Here is an 18,634-nt window from a genome sequence, read left to right as displayed (position 1 = left end):
AGCTCTTTTCATTACACCCTCAAAAATACCAAGTATTAATTTCTGTAGCCTGTCTTGAGAAACTCATGACATACATGTACTCTGCTCTATCAGCTAACTTAATAATAATAAATAATGTGACTATCAGAACTGTCACTAGTTCTGCCACTGGGTTGTTCATTCACTGGGAAGTCCACCCCAGGGAGGCTGCTTTCCTAAGGGCTCTGTTTCAAGCAATGGCTAACTGAACCAAAAAGAAAGACACAGAAAAAAACTCATTGATCAAGACAATCTGCTAATACTTACTGCCTTCGGGGTGGGGGGGGGGTTGTTAGGATATGACTTACATTTTTAATTTGGAGGCCAAAGATATAATTATGCGAAAGTCTGTCTTTTTTGCCCCTATTCTTAAAGATCTATTGGACAGGATGAAAGTTATTACTTTTCCTTTAGAATTGTTTTGATGTTCAATACAGCTTTCTGAGAAAAACTGCCGGTGCATATTACTCATACCATAAGGTTAAAGGTCTAAGGAATTTATACTTCCGTTCAAATTGTATTTTGGGAGAGCCCTTCCCTGGGATGGTCTGTCTTTGGTTTGGGAAACAGCATTGCTTAGTTGAGAAAAAGACTGCCAGAAAAAAATAACCTGGCTAAGATAATAAATGCCACAGCCTAAGTGGAAACCAGATGAACACATATGAACCTATTAAGCACAAGTATTGTTATAAGCAACTTACCCTTTTCAGATGAAAGATAATTAATTGACCTAAATGGAAGACAGTAACTCTTCCACGAGGCTCAACACAACAAAGGGACTGTGGAATTCTCTTTTCCATATCAGTTTCTTCCAAGAACGTGGAAGTCAAAATTTCTAATATTGCCATTTGTGTTTTTTCAACCAACGTTAAAGGCCTATATAATTTTTCCAAAGTTTTAAGATGCCTGGATTCTCCATGTCCACTGATGTGAATTCTAGAACTGTTTTCCAATTGGAAGGCTGACACTATTTTAAGATTTGGATTTCTGCCATGTGTGTTCAAGCATTCAAGCATCAATATTTCAGCCCCTTATGACTTCTGAACAGAAGCAAAAGTTCTTCAATCCAAGCTTTAGTGGAGATATGTGTGTGTGACATATATATTTAATCTGTAAAACAGGGTTTGCTTTTTTTTTTTTTTTTTTTAAATAAAGTTACCTATTACATAGGGTTGGGAAAAAGATTACACAAGATGATGCCAGAAAGGTATTCTGTGTGTCTGGTACCCTCAAAAATGTTCATTACTATTTAAAATAACTAATCTACCACTGGAAACTGGAAAAGATCCCAAGAAATAAGAATCTCTAGCCAGAAAAGTTTTGATCCCATGCTGAGCTGTATGCTCTGATCCTTGCCAAACTGTCTTAATTGTAACACCAGGTATAGTACAGTTACAGCAGAAAATTTCAATCTATCCCATATTCAAAAAGAAAAATTCTCTCTCTCTCTCCAAATTTATAGACCCATTCGTCTCCTAGATACCCTTTCAAAATGCTATGCCAGCTTTCTTCTCAAGTCTGCAGGAGTTCTAAAAACTAAATATCTCCCATGAATATCAAACAGGATTTTTATTACAATTCTCCTATATTCTCATCTCTGCCATATTCTGTTGCTTCTTATTAAGAAAATAGTTGTTAAAAGAATAGAGGTCTGTAGGTATTAATTGATCTCAAATCAACCTTTGATCCCAAAGCCAGAAACTACTGATCAAGATGCAGATCTTTTTGCAGAGGTTTCCTATTATTGATCCTTCAAAGCCTGCACGTAAACACCAACAACGAAATCGAAGACCGGTAATTTGTGAGATCAAAGTGCAGACTGAAGAGGGACAAAGGAGGACCCGGTCCTGACCCTTTTTTGTTTTCATTTGCATTTTAATGCAATGGCAGAGACTGAAACGGACTGGAGGCATTCCCAAACTGCTAGGACAAGCAGCCAACTCTCTTATTTGTGTAGCCTGTCTTCACAAACAAGGAAACCCAACTTCTGCCTAAAGAACAGCCTGGCCCTGCCCACACTGAGGTACAGTACATTCTGCAAACATTTTCCTTTTTAAATTTTCAGATGGACATTGTTAAATCACCCCACGTAAATAATCTATCATTTTAGCTACTTCATCCGCGGCTTAGTCTAGTGGGCCCATCAGGATGGAGTGCCTAAATAATAAAACAGCTCACATTTATTGAGCTCTTAGAATGTGCCAAGCACTGTTCTAAGTTCTTGATGTACATTAACTCATTTAATCCCTACATTTATCCCACTGAGGGAAGCATCATTATTATTATCCTCATTATATGAATGTGTTTATAGGGCCAAAGAGGCCTAGTAATGCTTGTGATAGGAGCAGGAAGCTTTGCTCTTAACAGGTTATAGGACCAAACTATTTTTGTTTTGCTTAAAAGTTAAAAATGGGTCTTAATGAAATAATTTTTCAAGTGGCAAAACAGATTCAACATTCTTATCAGAGAAAAATAAGTTAGGTACTACATATAAATAACTTTCATAAGTCACTCATATCTTGAAGAAGAATGATTGATATTTTAGAGGAGAAAAACCCAAGTTAGGTTCTTATGTGTTTAAAATGAAATGTCAGGGGCACCTGGGTGGCTCAGTAAGTTAGCCCTCTGCCTTCAGCTCAGGTCATGATCCCAGGGTCTTGGGATCAAGTCCCATATAAGGCTCTTTGCTCAGAGGGGAGCCTGCTTCCCCCTCTCTTTCTGCCTGCCTCTCTGCCTACTTGTGATCTCTCTCTCTGTCAAATAAATTCAAAAAATATTAAAAATAAATAAATAAATAAATGAAATGTCAGTTCTGAGTCCTATGCGCTTCTCAGTCAAAGCATGTGATCACTCATCATTACTCAACAGAACGTAATTCAGAAAACAGTTCTAATTTTTTGCCACTATTATCCCTATTTTAATCACACTACTTTATGTCTTCATTAAAAAATCTAAATTGAGAAGTAGACAAACAATATTTGGGTATGCAAATGAATCAATGAGTGAAAAATAATTTTGTTGTATAAAATAAGAATAATTTGAACCTAGGATGCTATATTATAAAGTCTGAATTTCTTTACTGTTTAAAAAAAACCTCCTTATTTCACACTCCAAAATAGTAAAACACCATAATATTGGATTTTATATTAACTTTATGCAATAAATGGCATGTGGGGGTTTTTTTTTTCAGTCTTTTTCAAAAAGTAACCTACTAAATAAAAGAAGATATCTGAAAATGATATATCCAATAAGGGGTTAATATTCAAAACATGTAAGGAACTCCTACAACTCAACACCAAAAAAAACCAAAACAAAACAAAACAAAACCAAAGACAAAAACAAAAACTAATAATCTGATTAAAAATAGGCAGAGGAGATGAATAGACATTTTTTCCACAGATGACACATAAATGGATGACAAACACACAAAAAGATGTTCAACATCAATGATCATGAGGAAAACAGGAACCAAAACCATGATGTGAGAAACCATCTCACAACCATCATAATGACTAGTATCAACAAGACAAGAAACAACAGGGCTTGGCATGGATGTGAAGGAAAGGGAACTTCTGTGCACTATTGTTGGGAATGGTGGAGCCACTATGGGAAGTGGTATGGAGTTTCCGCAAAAATTAAAACTTGAAATACCATATAATGTAGTAGTTTCACTGCTGGGTATTTACCTAAAGAAAACAATTACATACATTTGAAAAGATATTGGGACCCCTATGTTTACTGCCCCATTATTTACAATAGCCAAGATAGGGAAGCAACCTAAATGTCCATTGATATGTGAATGGATAAAGAAAATGTTATACACACACACACACACACACACACACACACACACATATATACATATATCCATAATGAACTACTACTCAGCCATAAAAATGAAATATTGCCATCTGTGACAACATGCATAAATATACAGAGTATTATACTAAGTCAAATAAGACAAGCAAAACAAAAAAGACAAATATCATGTGATTTCACATATATGTGAAATCAAAACACAAACAAATAAAATAAGACTTATAAATACAAAAGACAAACTGGTGGTTGCCAAAGGGGAGTGGAAGGATGGGTAGAAATAGATTAAGAGGTACAAACTTCCAGTTATAAAATAAACAAGCCAAAGGGATATAAAATACAGCATATAGAATATAGTCAATAGTATCTTAATTATTTTTATGGCTACAGATGGTAACTATGCTTATTGTGAGCAGTGCATAATGCACAGAATTATCAAATCACATGTCACACACTTGAAACTAATACAGTATTATACATTAAGTATACCTCAATTAAAAAAAATGCCAAAGGGAGTTCTTTGAATGGAAGTAAAGCAATGTTAATTAATAACATAAAAACAAAAAAAAATTTATGATTACTCGTTGGTAATCATAAATTTATAGTCATAGTTAGAATTTGCAATATAGTAATAGTGGTGCCTAATTCATTTACAACTCTAAAAGTTATTTTAAAAAGAACATAGTAAAAATAACTATAAATAGGATGACCTGTTGTTAGTTACACAATATAAAAAACACATAAATTATAGCAAAAGAACCTATTTGGTAATAACCTAAAGTGTGAGGAAGAGAAGTAAAAGTTCAAAGCTTCCAAATGCTATCAAAGTTAAGTAATTATCAGTTTAAAATCAGGCACTATAAGTTTACTTCATATAAGCTTTATGGGAATTATATAGAAAAATGTTGTGGTAATTTCATGAAAGAAAAAGACAAAGAAGTCAAAGCATATTGAAACCGAAAACATCAAAACACACAAAAAAGTCACCAGAATCAGAAACAAGGAAAAACAGATCTACAAAGCAACTAGAAAGAAATAAACAAAATGGAAACAGTGAGTCCTTTCCTGTCAATAGTTACCTTAAATAGAAATGGATTAAAAGACACAGAATGTCTGAATGGATAAAAAGCAAAACCAAGATCCAACAATGTGCTGCCTACAAGAGAAGCACTTTCGCCTTAAAGACACACATAAGATGAGAGTGAAGGGATTGGAAAAAGACATTTCAAGCAAATGATAAGCCAAAAAAAAAAAAAAAAAAAAAAAAAGAAAGAAAGAAAAGTTCATGTCTATACTTAGACAAAATAGACCTTAAAAATGATACAAAGAGAAAAAGTCATTATGTAATGACAGAGGGGCCTAATACAACAAGGAGATATAACAACTGATGTAACAAGAATATATATGTACACAATGGTGAAGCACCAACATACAAAAGCAAAAATTTCTAGAAATAAAAGGATAAATAAACAGTAACACAACAGTTGGGGATTTTAATATCCCACTCTCAAAAATGGACAGAGCATATGGAGGGAGAATCATTATGGAAACAGCAGACCTGAACAACAGTATAGACCAAATGGACCTAACAAACATAAAAATATTCTATCCAACAACAGCTGAGTAATACATTCTTCTTAAGCACACGTGGAATATTTTCTAGGATGGACCGTATGTTAGGCCACAAAACAAGTCTTAGCAAATTTAAGAAGATTGAAATAGTACCAAGAATCTTTTCTGACTACCACAGTGTGAAACTGGAAATCAATAAGAGAAAACTGGAAAATTCATGAATACATGAAAATTAAACTATTCTCTCCTAAAAAAAAAAAAACAAAACAAAAGAATCAAAGAATGCATTAAAGAGAAGAAAATATTCCTTCAGATAAACAAAAATGGAAACACAAAACACAAAAAGAACTTGTAGTTCCATATAAATTTTAGAATTATTTGTTCCATTTCTTTGAAAAAGATGGATGGTACTTTGATAGGAATTGCATTAAATGTGTAGATTGCTTTAGGTAGCAGAAAAGACCTCGAATAGCCAAAGGGATATTGAAAAAGAAAGCCAACGTTGGTGGCATCACAATTCCGGACTTCAAGCTCTATTACAAAGCTGTCATCATCAAGACAGCATGGTACTGGCACAAAAACAGACCCATAGATCAATGGAACAGAATAGAGAGCCCAGAAATAGACCCTCAACTCTATGGTCAACTAATCTTCGACAAAGCAGGAAAGAATGTCCAATGGAAAAAAGACAGCTTCTTCAATAAATGGTGCTGGGAAAATTGGACAGCCACATGCAGAAAAATGAAATTGGACCATTTCCTTACACCACACACAAAAATAGACTCAAAATGGATGAAGGACCTCAATGTGCGAAAGGAATCCATCAAAATCCTTGAGGAGAACACAGGCAGCAACCTCTTCGACCTCAGCCGCAGCAACATCTTCCTAGGAACAACGCCAAAGGCAAGGGAAGCAAGGGCAAAAATGAACTATTGGGATTTCTTCAAGATCAAAAGCTTTTGCACAGCAAAGGAAACAGTTAACAAAATCAAAAGACAACTGACAGAATGGGAGAAGATATTTGCAAACGACATATCAGATAAAGGACTAGTGTCCAGAATCTATAAAGAACTTAGCAAACTCAACACCCAAAGAACAAATAATCCAATCAAGAAATGGGCAGAGGACATGAACAGACATTTCTGCAAAGAAGACATCCAGATGGCCAACAGACACATGAAAAAGTGCTCCATATCACTCGGCATCAGGGAAATACAAATCAAAACCACAATGAGATATCACCTCACACCAGTCAGAATGGCTAAAATCAACAAGTCAGGAAATGACAGATGCTGGCGAGGATGCGGAGAAAGGGGAACCCTCCTACACTGTTGGTGGGAATGCAAGCTGGTGCAGCCACTCTGGAAAACAGCATGGAGGTTCCTCAAAATGTTGAAAATAGAACTGCCCTATGGGTATTTACCCTAAAGATACAAACGTAGTGATCCAAAGGGGCACGTGCACCCGAATGTTTATAGCAGCAATGTCCACAATAGCCAAACTATGGAAAGAACCTAGATGTCCATCAACAGATGAATGGATCAAGAAGATGTGGTATATATACACAATGGAATACTATGCAGCCATCAAAAGAAATGAAATCTTGCCATTTGCGACAACATGGATGGATCTAGAGCGTATCATGCTTAGCGAAATAAGTCAAGCAGAGAAAGACAACTATCGTATGATCTCCCTGATATGAGGAAGTGGTGATGCAACATGGAGGCTTAAGTGGGTAGGAGAAGAATAAATGAAACAAGATGGGATTGGGAGAGAGACAAACCATAAGTGACTCTTAATCTCACAAAACAAACTGAGGGTTCCTGGGGGGAGGGGGTTTGGGAGAAGGGGGTGGGATTATGGACACTGGGGAGGGTATGTGCTTTGGTGAGTGCTGTGAAGTATGTAAACCTGGTGATTCACAGACCTGTACCCCTGGGGATAAAAATATATGTTTATAAAAAATAAAAAATTATATTTAAAAAAAAAAAGAACTTATAGGATGCATCAAAAACAGTTCTAAGAGAGGACTTCATAACACTATATGTCTACTTAAGAAGCAAAAAGATCCTAAATATACAACCTAACTCTACATCTTAAAGAAGTAGAAAAGAAAAACAAATTGAGCCCAAAGTTAGCGGAAGAAAGGAAACGACAAAGATTAGAGTAGAAAAAAAAAAAAAAAAAAGAACAGAAAACGTTAGAAAAGATTAGCTAAACTAAGAGCTGGTTCTTTCTTTCTTTTTCTTTTTTTTTTAAAGGTTTTATTTATTTATTTGACAGAGAGAGATCATAAGTAGGCAGAGAGAGAGGGGGAAGCAGCCTCCTTGCTAAGCAGAGAGCCCGATATGGGGCTCAATCCCAGGACCTTGAGATCATGACCTGAGCTGAAGGCAGAGGCTTTAGCCCACTGAGCCACCCAGGCACCCCAGAGTTGGTTCTTTCAAAAGATTAGCAAAACTGACAAATCCACAGGTAGACTAACCAAATTAAAAAGAGAGAATAGGAGACATTACAACTGATAGCACAGAAATTCAAAGGGTCATAGGAGGCTGCTAAGAACAACTTTAGGAAAAAAAAAAAAACTAGAAGAAATGGAAAAATTCATGGAAACATACAGCTTACCAAGACTAATTTAGATAGAAATAGAAAATCTCAATAGGCCAATTATGAGTAAGGAGATGAATCAGTAACCAAAAAATCTCTCAACAAAGAAAAACCCAACACTAGATGGCTTCACCACTGAATTTTAGCAAACATTTAAAGAAGAATTAACACTGATTCTTCTCAGACTTCTACAAAATTAAAGAGGAAGAAATTGTCCCAAACTCATTCTTTGAGTCCAGCATTATCCTATACTAAAATTAGAAAACTAAAAACAAAACAAAATGAAATAAAACAAAACAATATTATTATACAAAATGATATATATTCTCAATAAAATATTAACAAACCACTTCAGCAGCACATTAAGAGGATCATACAACTTGATCAAGTGGAATTTATTCCTGGGAGGCAAGGATGGTTTAACATAGGCAAATCAATCAATATGAATATATCACATTAAGACACATATGAGCATCTCAATAGATACAGAAAAGGCATTGGACAGAATTCATTATCCATTCAGGATACCTATTCTGAAAAAATTACACATAGAAGATCCATATCTCAGCACAATAAAGGTCACATAGAGAAGCCCACAAATAATAGCACACTGAATGGTGAAATACTGAAAGCTTTTTTTCTAAGATTAGAACAAGACATGATTGCCATTTTCAGCACTCCTATTCAACATAGTTTAAGAAGTCTTAGCTAGGGCAATCACACAAGAAAAAGAAATAAAAATTATCAGAATTAGAAAGAAAGAAAACTATCTCTACTTGCAGATAACATAACTTTATATAGAAAAAAAAACTAAAGACTCAACCAAAAATGTGTTACATCAATGAGTTCAGTAAAGTCTCAGAATACAAAATTAACATATAAAATTGAGTAGTGTTTTTATACACAGACAATGAATTTTCTGAAAAAGAGTGAAAGCAATCAATTTCATTTACAACAGCTTCAAAACAATACAATACTTGGGATCAAATTTAGCTAAGGAGATGAAAGATCTCTACACTGAAAACTGCAAGATATTAATGAAAAAAGAATTTAGAGGACACAAAGACAAACATATAGGAAGATGTGGTCCATATAAACAGTGGAATATTACATAGCCATCAGAAAGGATGAATACCAACTTTTTGCCTCAACATGGACGGGACTGGAGGAGGTTATGCTGAGTGAAATAGGTCAAACAGAGAAAGTCAATTTTCATATGGTTTCACTTATTTGTGGAACATAAAAAATAGCACAGAGGACATTAGGAGAAGGAAGGTAAAAATGAAGAGGGGGAAATTGGAGAGGGAGACAAACCATGAGAGACTATGGACACCAGGAAACAAACAGGTATTTTAGAGGGAAGGGGGTTGGGTGATGGATATTAAAGAGGGCATCCATCACATGGAGCACTCAGTGTTGTATGCAAACAATGAATCACGGAACACTACATCAAAAACCAATGGTGTACTGTATGGTGACTAACATTACATAATAATAATAATAAGAAGAAGAAGATACAAATAAATGGCAAGGTAGTCCACTTTCATGGTTTGAATATTTTTAATATTTTATTATTTTTTGAAGACTTTCTATTTATTCATTTGAGTGAGAGAGTGAGTGAGAGCATGAGCAGGGGGAGGGTCAGAGGAATAGGGAGAAGCTCAATCCTGGGACCCTGGGATCATAATCTCAGCTGAAGGCAGATGCTTAACTGACCAGGCACCTCAAGAATTAACATTTTTAAAATGTAATACTACCAAAAAGCCATCTATAGATTCAATGCAATTCTTACTGAGATTCCAAAAGCACTTTTTTTTTTTTTAAACAAAAGTAGAAAAGACACTCCTAAAACTTATATGGAACCTCAGGAAGACCCTGAATATCCAGAAAAATCCTGAGAAAGAAGAGCAAAGCAGGAGACATCACACTTCCTGATTTCAAGCTACAGTATAAATCTATAGTCATCAAAATGGCATGGTACTGGCATAAAAATGGACAAACAGATGAATGGAACAGAACAGAGAGCCCAGAAATATACCCCAGCACACAGAGTCCATTTTTAAAATGGAAGTCAAGAATACTCAACTCAAAAGAAGACAGTCTTCTCAATAATGGAACTGGGATAAGTGGATATTCCCATATGTAAGAATGAAATTTGACCCATATCTTACCCCATACACAGAAATTAGCTTGAAATGGATTAAAGCCCTAAATATGAGACATAAAACCATAAAACTCCCAAAAGGAAACAAAGGAATACAGCTCCTTGGTATGGGTCTTAGTAATAGCCTTTTGGATTTGACACCTAAAGCACAAGGGAAGAATAAAAAATAAACAAGTGGCACTACATCAAACTAAAAACTTCTGCACAGCAAAATAAGCTATCAACAAAGTGAAATGACAACATTAGAGAATGGGAAAAATATTTGTAAACCATATATATGATGAGGATTTATATCCAAAATATACAAAAAGCTCATACAACTTAATAGCAAAAAAAAAAAAAAAAGAAATAACCTAATTAAAAAATGGACAAAGGACCTGAATAGACATTTCTCCAAAATAGATATATAAAAGATCCATAGGTACAGGAAAACAAAAGATGCTCAATATCACTAATCCTTAGAGAAATGCAAATTAAAACCACAAAAAGATATTGCCTCCTACCTGTTATAATGACCATCATCAAAAGTGTAAGAAGTAACAAATACCAGTATAGATGTGGAGAAAAGGTAACCCTTATGTGTTGCTGATGAGAATGTAAATTGGTGTAGCCATTATGGAAAACAGTATGGAGGATCCTCAAAAACATTAAAAATAGAACTACTATATGACCCAGCAATTCTGCTTCTATCAATCTAACCAAACATACTAAAAACACTAACTGGAACAGATATCCGCACCCCCATGTTCATAGCAGCATTATTTACAAGAGCCAAGACATGGAAACAACTTAAATTTCTATCAGTTGATGAATGGAAAAAGAAGTTGGATAAAGAAGTATGTTACATACAATGGAATATTATTCAGTCATTAAAAAAAAACAAGGAAATTCTATCATTTGTGACAACAATGGCCTCAAGGGCATTACACAAATGAAATAAATCAGACAGAGAAAGACAAATACTGTATGATTTCATTTACATATGGAAACTAAAATGAATCAAACAGGAAAACAAACTCATGCGATCAGACTTGTAGTCACTAGAAGGGAAAGGTTACAGGGAGAGGAGGGGGAGGAAGGTGGTCAAAAGGAACAATCTTCAAGTTACAAATAAATACTAGGAATGTAACATACAAACATGATGACTATAGCTATCCTCACTGTGTAATATATACCAAAGTTGTTAAGAAAGTAAATCCTAAATCCTATGGGTTCTCATCACAAGGAGAACATGTGTTTTCCTTTTCTTTCTTTTTATTGTATCTATAATGAAAAGACAGTTGCTAGCTGAACCTACTGTGGTAATCATTTCATAATATATGTATATTAAAACAAATGTGCTGATGCCTGAAATTTTTACAGTGAGGTATGTCATGATCCCAGGGTCCTGGGATCGAGCCCCACGTCGGGCTCTCTGCTCAGTGGGGAGCCTGCTTCCTCCTCTCTCTCTCTGCCTGCCTCTCTGCCTACTTGTAATCTTTGCCTGTCAAATAAATAAATAAAATCTTAAAAAAGAAAGAAAGAAATGGGGAAAAATCTAAAGTCATTTCTTTCAAAAGGTATATAAGTGGCCAATAAACAGACAAAAAGATGCTTAACATAATTTACCATTAGGGAATCAGAATCACAAAGAAGTGCCACTCTGAAGTCACTGAGGTAGGAAAAAAAAAAAAAGACAAATGACAAATATTAGCAAGAGTCCACTGCCCCTGAGAATGTAAAATGGTGAAACCAATTTAATAAACAATGTCACTCTTACCTCAAATGCTAAACACAGAGTTGTTCTGCGACCCACCAATCCTCCTCCTAAGTACGTATCCAAAAGAATTGAAAACAAATGTCTACACAAAAGCCCGTAATAGAAACGTTCATCACAGTGTCATTCCCAATAGCCTCAAATTAGAAACGACCCAAACATCCATCAGTTGATGAACATGTGAAGAACATGCGGCATACCAAACCATGGACTGTTTCTCAAGCTTTGAGAAAGAATGAAGTACTGAAACCCTCTAGAACATGGATGAACCATAAGATGCTGTGCTCAGGGAAAGAAAACAGAAAAGACCATGGATTCCACTTAAATGCACTATGAGAAAGCAAGCCAATCTATAGAGACAGAAAGTAGACTAGTAATTGCCTACGACAGAGGCCAAGGAAATGGAGAATTGACCTAACAGTGGGGGCAGGGTTTCTTTCTGGGGTGATGAAAATATTCTAAAGTGGCTTGCGGTGATGGTTACAGAACTCTGTGACTATACTAAAAACACTGAATTGTTCACTTTAGGTGGGTGGGTAAGCTGTATGATATGTGAATTATATATCAATAAACCTGTTAAAACGCTGCATGGTTTATAAGATATAAAAATATATGCCAGCCTTACAAGGTAATAGCAGAAATACCCATATATGCATAGCTTATAACCTACTTAAAAATAGGAGACAACATTATGAAGCTGATAAAAATGCTTCTTCAGGTTCTCTTACTATACTAGCATTATTGAACAAAATTCAAAATATATTTTTAGTGCGCATACCAAATACAAAAATTATCTGTGTTCATTAGAAGTGAACTTAAGCCATCGAGCTGCTGATTCTGCACAGCCAATATCCACATTTCATGCTAATCCTGCATTTTATTGTCACTACATTAAAATCAATTTTATGAGCAACTGTATACTCTTAACAGAACAAGTACTTTTTAAAAAATGTTGAAATGCCTACTCATAAACATCTATGAATCCAAACAGGAGCCTTTAGAGTGAAGTAAATAAAGTTCACCAGTTTTGCATCTTTTCGGAAAGCACAGTTTTAGCTCTGAAACACTGATGCTCCCTTATGATTTAAATCAAATGACCATCACGATTTCAAAATAATTGATTATTATTTAGAAATCTTTCTGGGAAATCCCCTAAAATATTACCTGCAAAGCTTTACATTTTAAGACCAAACTATTGCCTTCTTTAAAATCTTTATTTGCATCTTTTCCCCATAAACTTAGAGATTCAGGGAAAAAATAACTACAGAAGGGCCATCATCAAAACCATTTAAAGCTTACAGTTCAAAGTGCTGGTATATCATACATCACCCTGGTACAGAGCCTGTTTTGCAATTCTGTGTCTCTTAACAGCGGTTTGCAAAGCCAATTAGGTATTAGCACCAGTATTCTCCAAAGGAGAGACCATAAACACCATTTCTACGGCTACAAGCAGCTGAGTTGGGAAGGAATAAACACAACTGCAGAAGACACATTTCGAGAGGCTCAGACAGAAGGACAAGCATTAAATTAAGTCTGCATCTTTCTGAAGACAACGACTCAGATCCTGTGGAATGGGAGGACCCACACATCCGGAGTTCTTTTGTTGGCAGATGGCCAGACAGAGAACAAACCCAGGCTGCAGAACAAAACGGACCCCTGCCAACGTGGCCTCATCCATTCCTCGGCAACAGGGCAGGAGAAACATCCACCTTGGGGTGAAGGATGATCTGAGTAACGGGGAGCACTCAGCACATAGTAGGCATGCAATTTCCTCTATTCTCTTTAACCTCTTGGTAAGAGGTGAATCCAAGGAGGGATCACTTAAGCACATTAGAAGATCCCCGGCATTTTTCCAAGCCCAAGCCTATTACTCTGAGAATTTGGCCAAGTTCCAGCTCAGGTAATTATATTCTGCTTCCTAAATTTGCCCTGCTGTTCCAATTAGGTACAGCATAGTTCGTTTTCCTGCCTTTTCAAAAAAAAAAAAAAAAAAAAAAAAAAAGAGGGATAAATTCTCACAGTGTGTTACAGAAGTAACACATGCCCCAGTAAGGAAAAAGACGATTGCAGTGTTGAACTCGGGTGTTGTGGCGAGCTCTGAGCACCAGATAAGGATCCCTGAGAGGGCCAAATCCCTCTGGATGAGATCAGATGACTGTGCCATGATACCTTCCTCAGATAATGACCACAAAGGGCTCTCCGTAACTACAACATGGAATGAGCTCATGATCCCTTCAATCCAGGCAATAAAAGCAGAGACAGTCCTGCAAATGTTTGTATCTTTAATACCATTGTAGGTATAACTGCTTTCTCAGGAACTGGGGTAGGGACCATCAGTGGAAATCGGGAACGTAAGAACCAGCCAGTCTCTCTTTAATCCCAGGAACCCTAAAAATAAAGCAGCTGTCATCTCTCACCCGGCCAAAGATTTAAAGTCTGACAATATCAATTTTGGGCAAGGATATAGGGAAAATAAAGCTCCCATGCACCACTGGTGGGAATATAAACTGGTTCAGACACTTTTCATAGCAATTTGGCAGCATCTTGTAAAACTAAAAGTGTTTCTACCCTACATCCCAGCCATCCTGCTTCTAAGAATACACCCTGCTGAGATTCTTGTACACTGCACCCCGCGGCATGCACATCGGGCTGTCCACTGCAGCCATGTTTGTCCTAAAGCACAACTGGGAGAAAAACTAAATATTCATGGAAGAATAGAAAAATATAATATATTCTTATGATAGAATATCACGGATTGACCTAAAAAAACATAATGCTAAGCGGAGGAAAAAAAAAAGAGTAATTTGTACAGTTGGATACTACTCATTAGAATTTATAAAAGGCAAACCATACTTTCTTTTTATGAGCCACACAGTGATTAAGGGGAAAAAGCACAGTTATACACATGCACACACGCATGCACACACATGCCTACACAGACATTTACAGCATTTTGGTGGCTCAGCTCTCAAAGCACTATTCTGGGGTTAGGAAATTCCCCTTTGTATTTTTTTGGTAAAAGTCTTGGCCTGGCTCCCAGAAGAGAAGGCGAAAAAGCCACCGTGCACTTTCCTAGATGACCCTGATTGCTAGCAAGGGAAGGAGCACATGATCCAGCTTGGCAACCCTGATAATCCCACTCGGGGTCTTGAGCCTAAGGCTGAGGAGGCACACGTACAGGGGTGGTGACAAAAGTTCTGGCAGACGGCAAAGGTCAGGTGGCTAGAGAGCAGGTTTCAGCACCCCTGCCCCCATGGATGGTTCCTCTGGCATAGCAGTCACCAGGTTCTGGCTAGAGTCTCCCACCCATTATTAGAGCCTAGATCACCAGTGTTCCCCATGATTCTATTTGCCACCAATCCACTTTCTGTACAAAGTTTTCCGCTTGAAGCTCCCCAGTGGCAGCTCCAGGAGATGCAGGGGAGAAATGGGACAGGCTTACATGCAATATTTTATTTCGATTTAATGGCAATGGTTCAGATACAAATAGGACAGCCTGTTAAGAGCTATTCATAATGAACAGCCAAAAGAAAAGTGAATGTTTATCACCCATTGGAATTATTGAGGTATTAGTTTTTAAAAGATGAAGATCGGGCCATTTCTGGGGTCCCTAAGTGGTTCAGGTACATATCTTGTATTTGACGCATCCCAGTCCTGTTTGGGGTCCTATTCTTTGAAAGTATGCCAGTAATACACTGAATTTAGGAGCAAAATGCATAAATTCTCAAGGTTTAACCTGTGCTTTTGTTTAAAAGGGAAATCCACAGATCATTGCAAGACTGTTTGATTATACGAAAGCAGGCCATTAGCTCCCATTTCTAATCTTCATTTTAGAGACGCTCAGTTACATACAATGAATGACACACAAAATAGATGTTTTTGGACTTCTGGGCTAACAAAGCAATACCTAAAGAATTGCTGGGGCACTCTTCCAGCAGGATAACTTCTCCCCAGGTTTCAGTGTCTTTTCTTAATCTGTAACATAGATATCTCCCCAGTGGTGGACCCAACTGTGTAAGAGTTGAGGCAACTTACTGCATGGATGTCCTAACACCTTCACTTCATCAATAGCGAGGTAGCCTTGATGTCCAGAAGTTATCACTTCAAAAATCACCTGGAAAATGAAGAAAGATTTCCATCATTCACTCACTTTGTCAGTTTTACCCAGTGTGTCCTACATATAAGATGTATAGTCTGTTCATTCATTCATTCATGTTTCCAACAAGAGTGCCTAATATCTGCCAGTCAATGCTCCTGGTTCTACAATGACAAAGATAGAAAAGATCCCAATCCAGTTTTCAGAGAGGTTAATGGGAAGGGGTAGGTCAGACAGTATCCTACCTTAAGATTCACTTTATAAGGAGGTGTGATACCAGACCTGATATTTGGAAGACAGAGGCTTAAAGTCACTTACCAGAGATGATATGCAGATTTAAATAGCTTTAAGACAATAAATTTTCTGGTCAACTCCTTTGAGGGGATTCTATGACATGCTGAACCATGTGGCCTTGGGTTTTATACAACTAAAATGAACAAACTAAGTAAGGGCTATGAAAGAAAAGTAAAAGCTACTAGAATAACATATACCAAAAGGACCAACAGTGAGGAGTTTGCATTTCTCCTAACAGCTGATTATGAATGAGGAAAGAGAGTAAGACTTCCTCGGCATGTGCAAAGACCCTGAGGTGAATGTGGCCATGGCCATGAAGAGGAGGAGTACTGGGACCTCTAGCTATAAACATCAGCTGTGACCAGGCTACAGAGGCTCCTCTCGTAGGACAGAGATTCTAAGGAAGACACAATATCAGTAATATAAAGATGCTATGGCTGCTGAAACTCCAATGGCAATGATATGAATTAAGAGGAGAATGATGTAAAAATCTCTTTACGGTGGTAAAATCAAGAGGTTTTTAACAAGTGCCCAATCACGGGAAAAGTAAGGCAGGAAAAGAAGGGCGACGTGTTCTGAAGTTCTCAAAATGAATGATGTTTTTGAGATCATAAAGCCACTTCAGAGAAATTGAGGTCAAAGGAGAAAAATAGAAGCAGTTAGAAGTTATCAGTGTTCTCAACATGATTGTCTAAAGTTGTCTCTTATCGGGCTATTATTAAAAAGGCCCACATGACATTATTTTAATCTCCATTTATGTATACCTGCATCACCAAGGAGACAGTGGCTCATGTGACATAAACTTGGTAAGTCTTAAAACAACACAGCAACCGCACTCTCGTACAAATGAAAAGTTTTATGCCTATAAAAACCTATACACTATGGAAAGAACCAAGATGCCCTTCAACGGATGAATGGATAAGGAAAATGTGGTCCATATACACTATGGGGTATTATGCCTCCATCAGAAAGGATGAATACCCAACTTCTGTAGCAACATGGATGGGACTTGAAGAGATTATGCTGAGTGAAATAAGTCAACCAGAGAGAGTCAATTATCATATCGTTTCACTTATTTGTGGAGCGTAACAAATAGCATGGAGGACATGGGGAGATAGAGAGGAGAAGGGAGTTGGGGGAGATTGGAAGGGAAGGTGAATCATGAGAGACTATGGACTCTGAAAAACAATCTGAGGGGTTTGAGGTGGTGGTGGGGGGTGGGAGGTTGGGTTACCAGGTGGTGGGTATTAGAGAGGGCACGGATTGCATGGAGCATTGGGTGTGGTGCAAAAATAATGAATACTGTTATGCTGAAAATAAATAAATTAATTTTAAAAAATAATAAATAAATAAAAATTTAAAAAAAAAAAAAACCCTATACACCAATGAGAAGCTTTACTCTTGGTAGCCAAAACATGGAAACAGCTCAGATGGCATTCAATGGTAAGTGATAAAAAAGACTGTGGTGGTTCCATAGCATGGAATGTCACTCAACATTACCAAGGCAGTGACTACTGATGATAGGATGATCTCTAGAGAATTATGTGGAGTGAAAAGGCCAATCACAGAGATTACATACTATAGGATTCACAGAGGCTGATCACAGAGATTACATACTATGGGATTTATGTAGGATTGTGTAAAGCCAACATTTTTGAAGGGAGGGCAGATTAGTGGCTGCCAGGGCTTAGGGATGGAGAGGAAGAAGGCTCGGGAAGGTGGTTACAGGACAACACTAGTGAATAATCCTTGTGACATTGGAACCTTTAAGGTTTTCACTGTAGTGGTGGATACACAAACCTACTCAGGTAATAAAACGGTGTAGCTCATAGCAGATTTATTTGCAATAGCTAAAACACAGAAGTCACTTGGTGTGGACACCAATGGACACTTGGATGAATGGGTAAGCAAAGTGGGGTAAATACGTACAATGGAATATTACTCAGTTTTAAAAAAGGAAGGAAATTCCAACACACGCTATGACGTGGAGAAACCCGGAGGACATTACGATGGGTGAAATAAGTCCGCCACAGAAGGGCAAATACTGTATGACCCCCGACTACGAGTTACCTGGAACAATCAAATCCAGAGAGACAGAAAGTAGAATGATCGTAGCCAGGGGCTGAGGAGAGGGGGAATGGGAAGTTACTGTTTTAGCGATTATAGAGTTTCAGTTGCCCAAGATGAAAAGAGTCCTGAAGATGGATGCTGGTGAGGTTGCACAATAGTAAGAATTTCATACCAGTCACCAGTGGTATTTCATATCATGGAACTGTATACTTGAACAAAGTCGACTCAGATGATATATTTT

The 18,634-nt window shown here is 37.0% G+C and overlaps 1 protein-coding gene across 8 annotated transcripts in view; it reads right to left on the bottom strand.

Moving 5' to 3' along the window:
* The window catches only part of PTPRM (protein tyrosine phosphatase receptor type M), a 749,942-nt gene that overhangs the window by 418,894 nt on the left and 312,414 nt on the right, over positions 1-18,634 (bottom strand). For all 8 annotated transcript variants that reach the window (XM_082697317.1, XM_082697320.1, XM_082697313.1 and 5 more), the window contains exon 4: positions 15,969-16,047. In XM_082697317.1, coding sequence (XP_082553443.1) covers positions 15,969-16,047 — 79 coding nt within the window. The remainder of the gene's footprint in view (positions 1-15,968; positions 16,048-18,634) is intronic.

The sequence above is a fragment of the Mustela nivalis genome, assembly GCF_964662115.1.
Source record: "Mustela nivalis genome assembly, chromosome: 14".
NCBI lineage: Eukaryota > Metazoa > Chordata > Mammalia > Carnivora > Mustelidae > Mustela > Mustela nivalis.
Note: the sequence above shows the minus strand (reverse complement) of the source record. Positions and strands in the feature narration are given on the sequence as shown.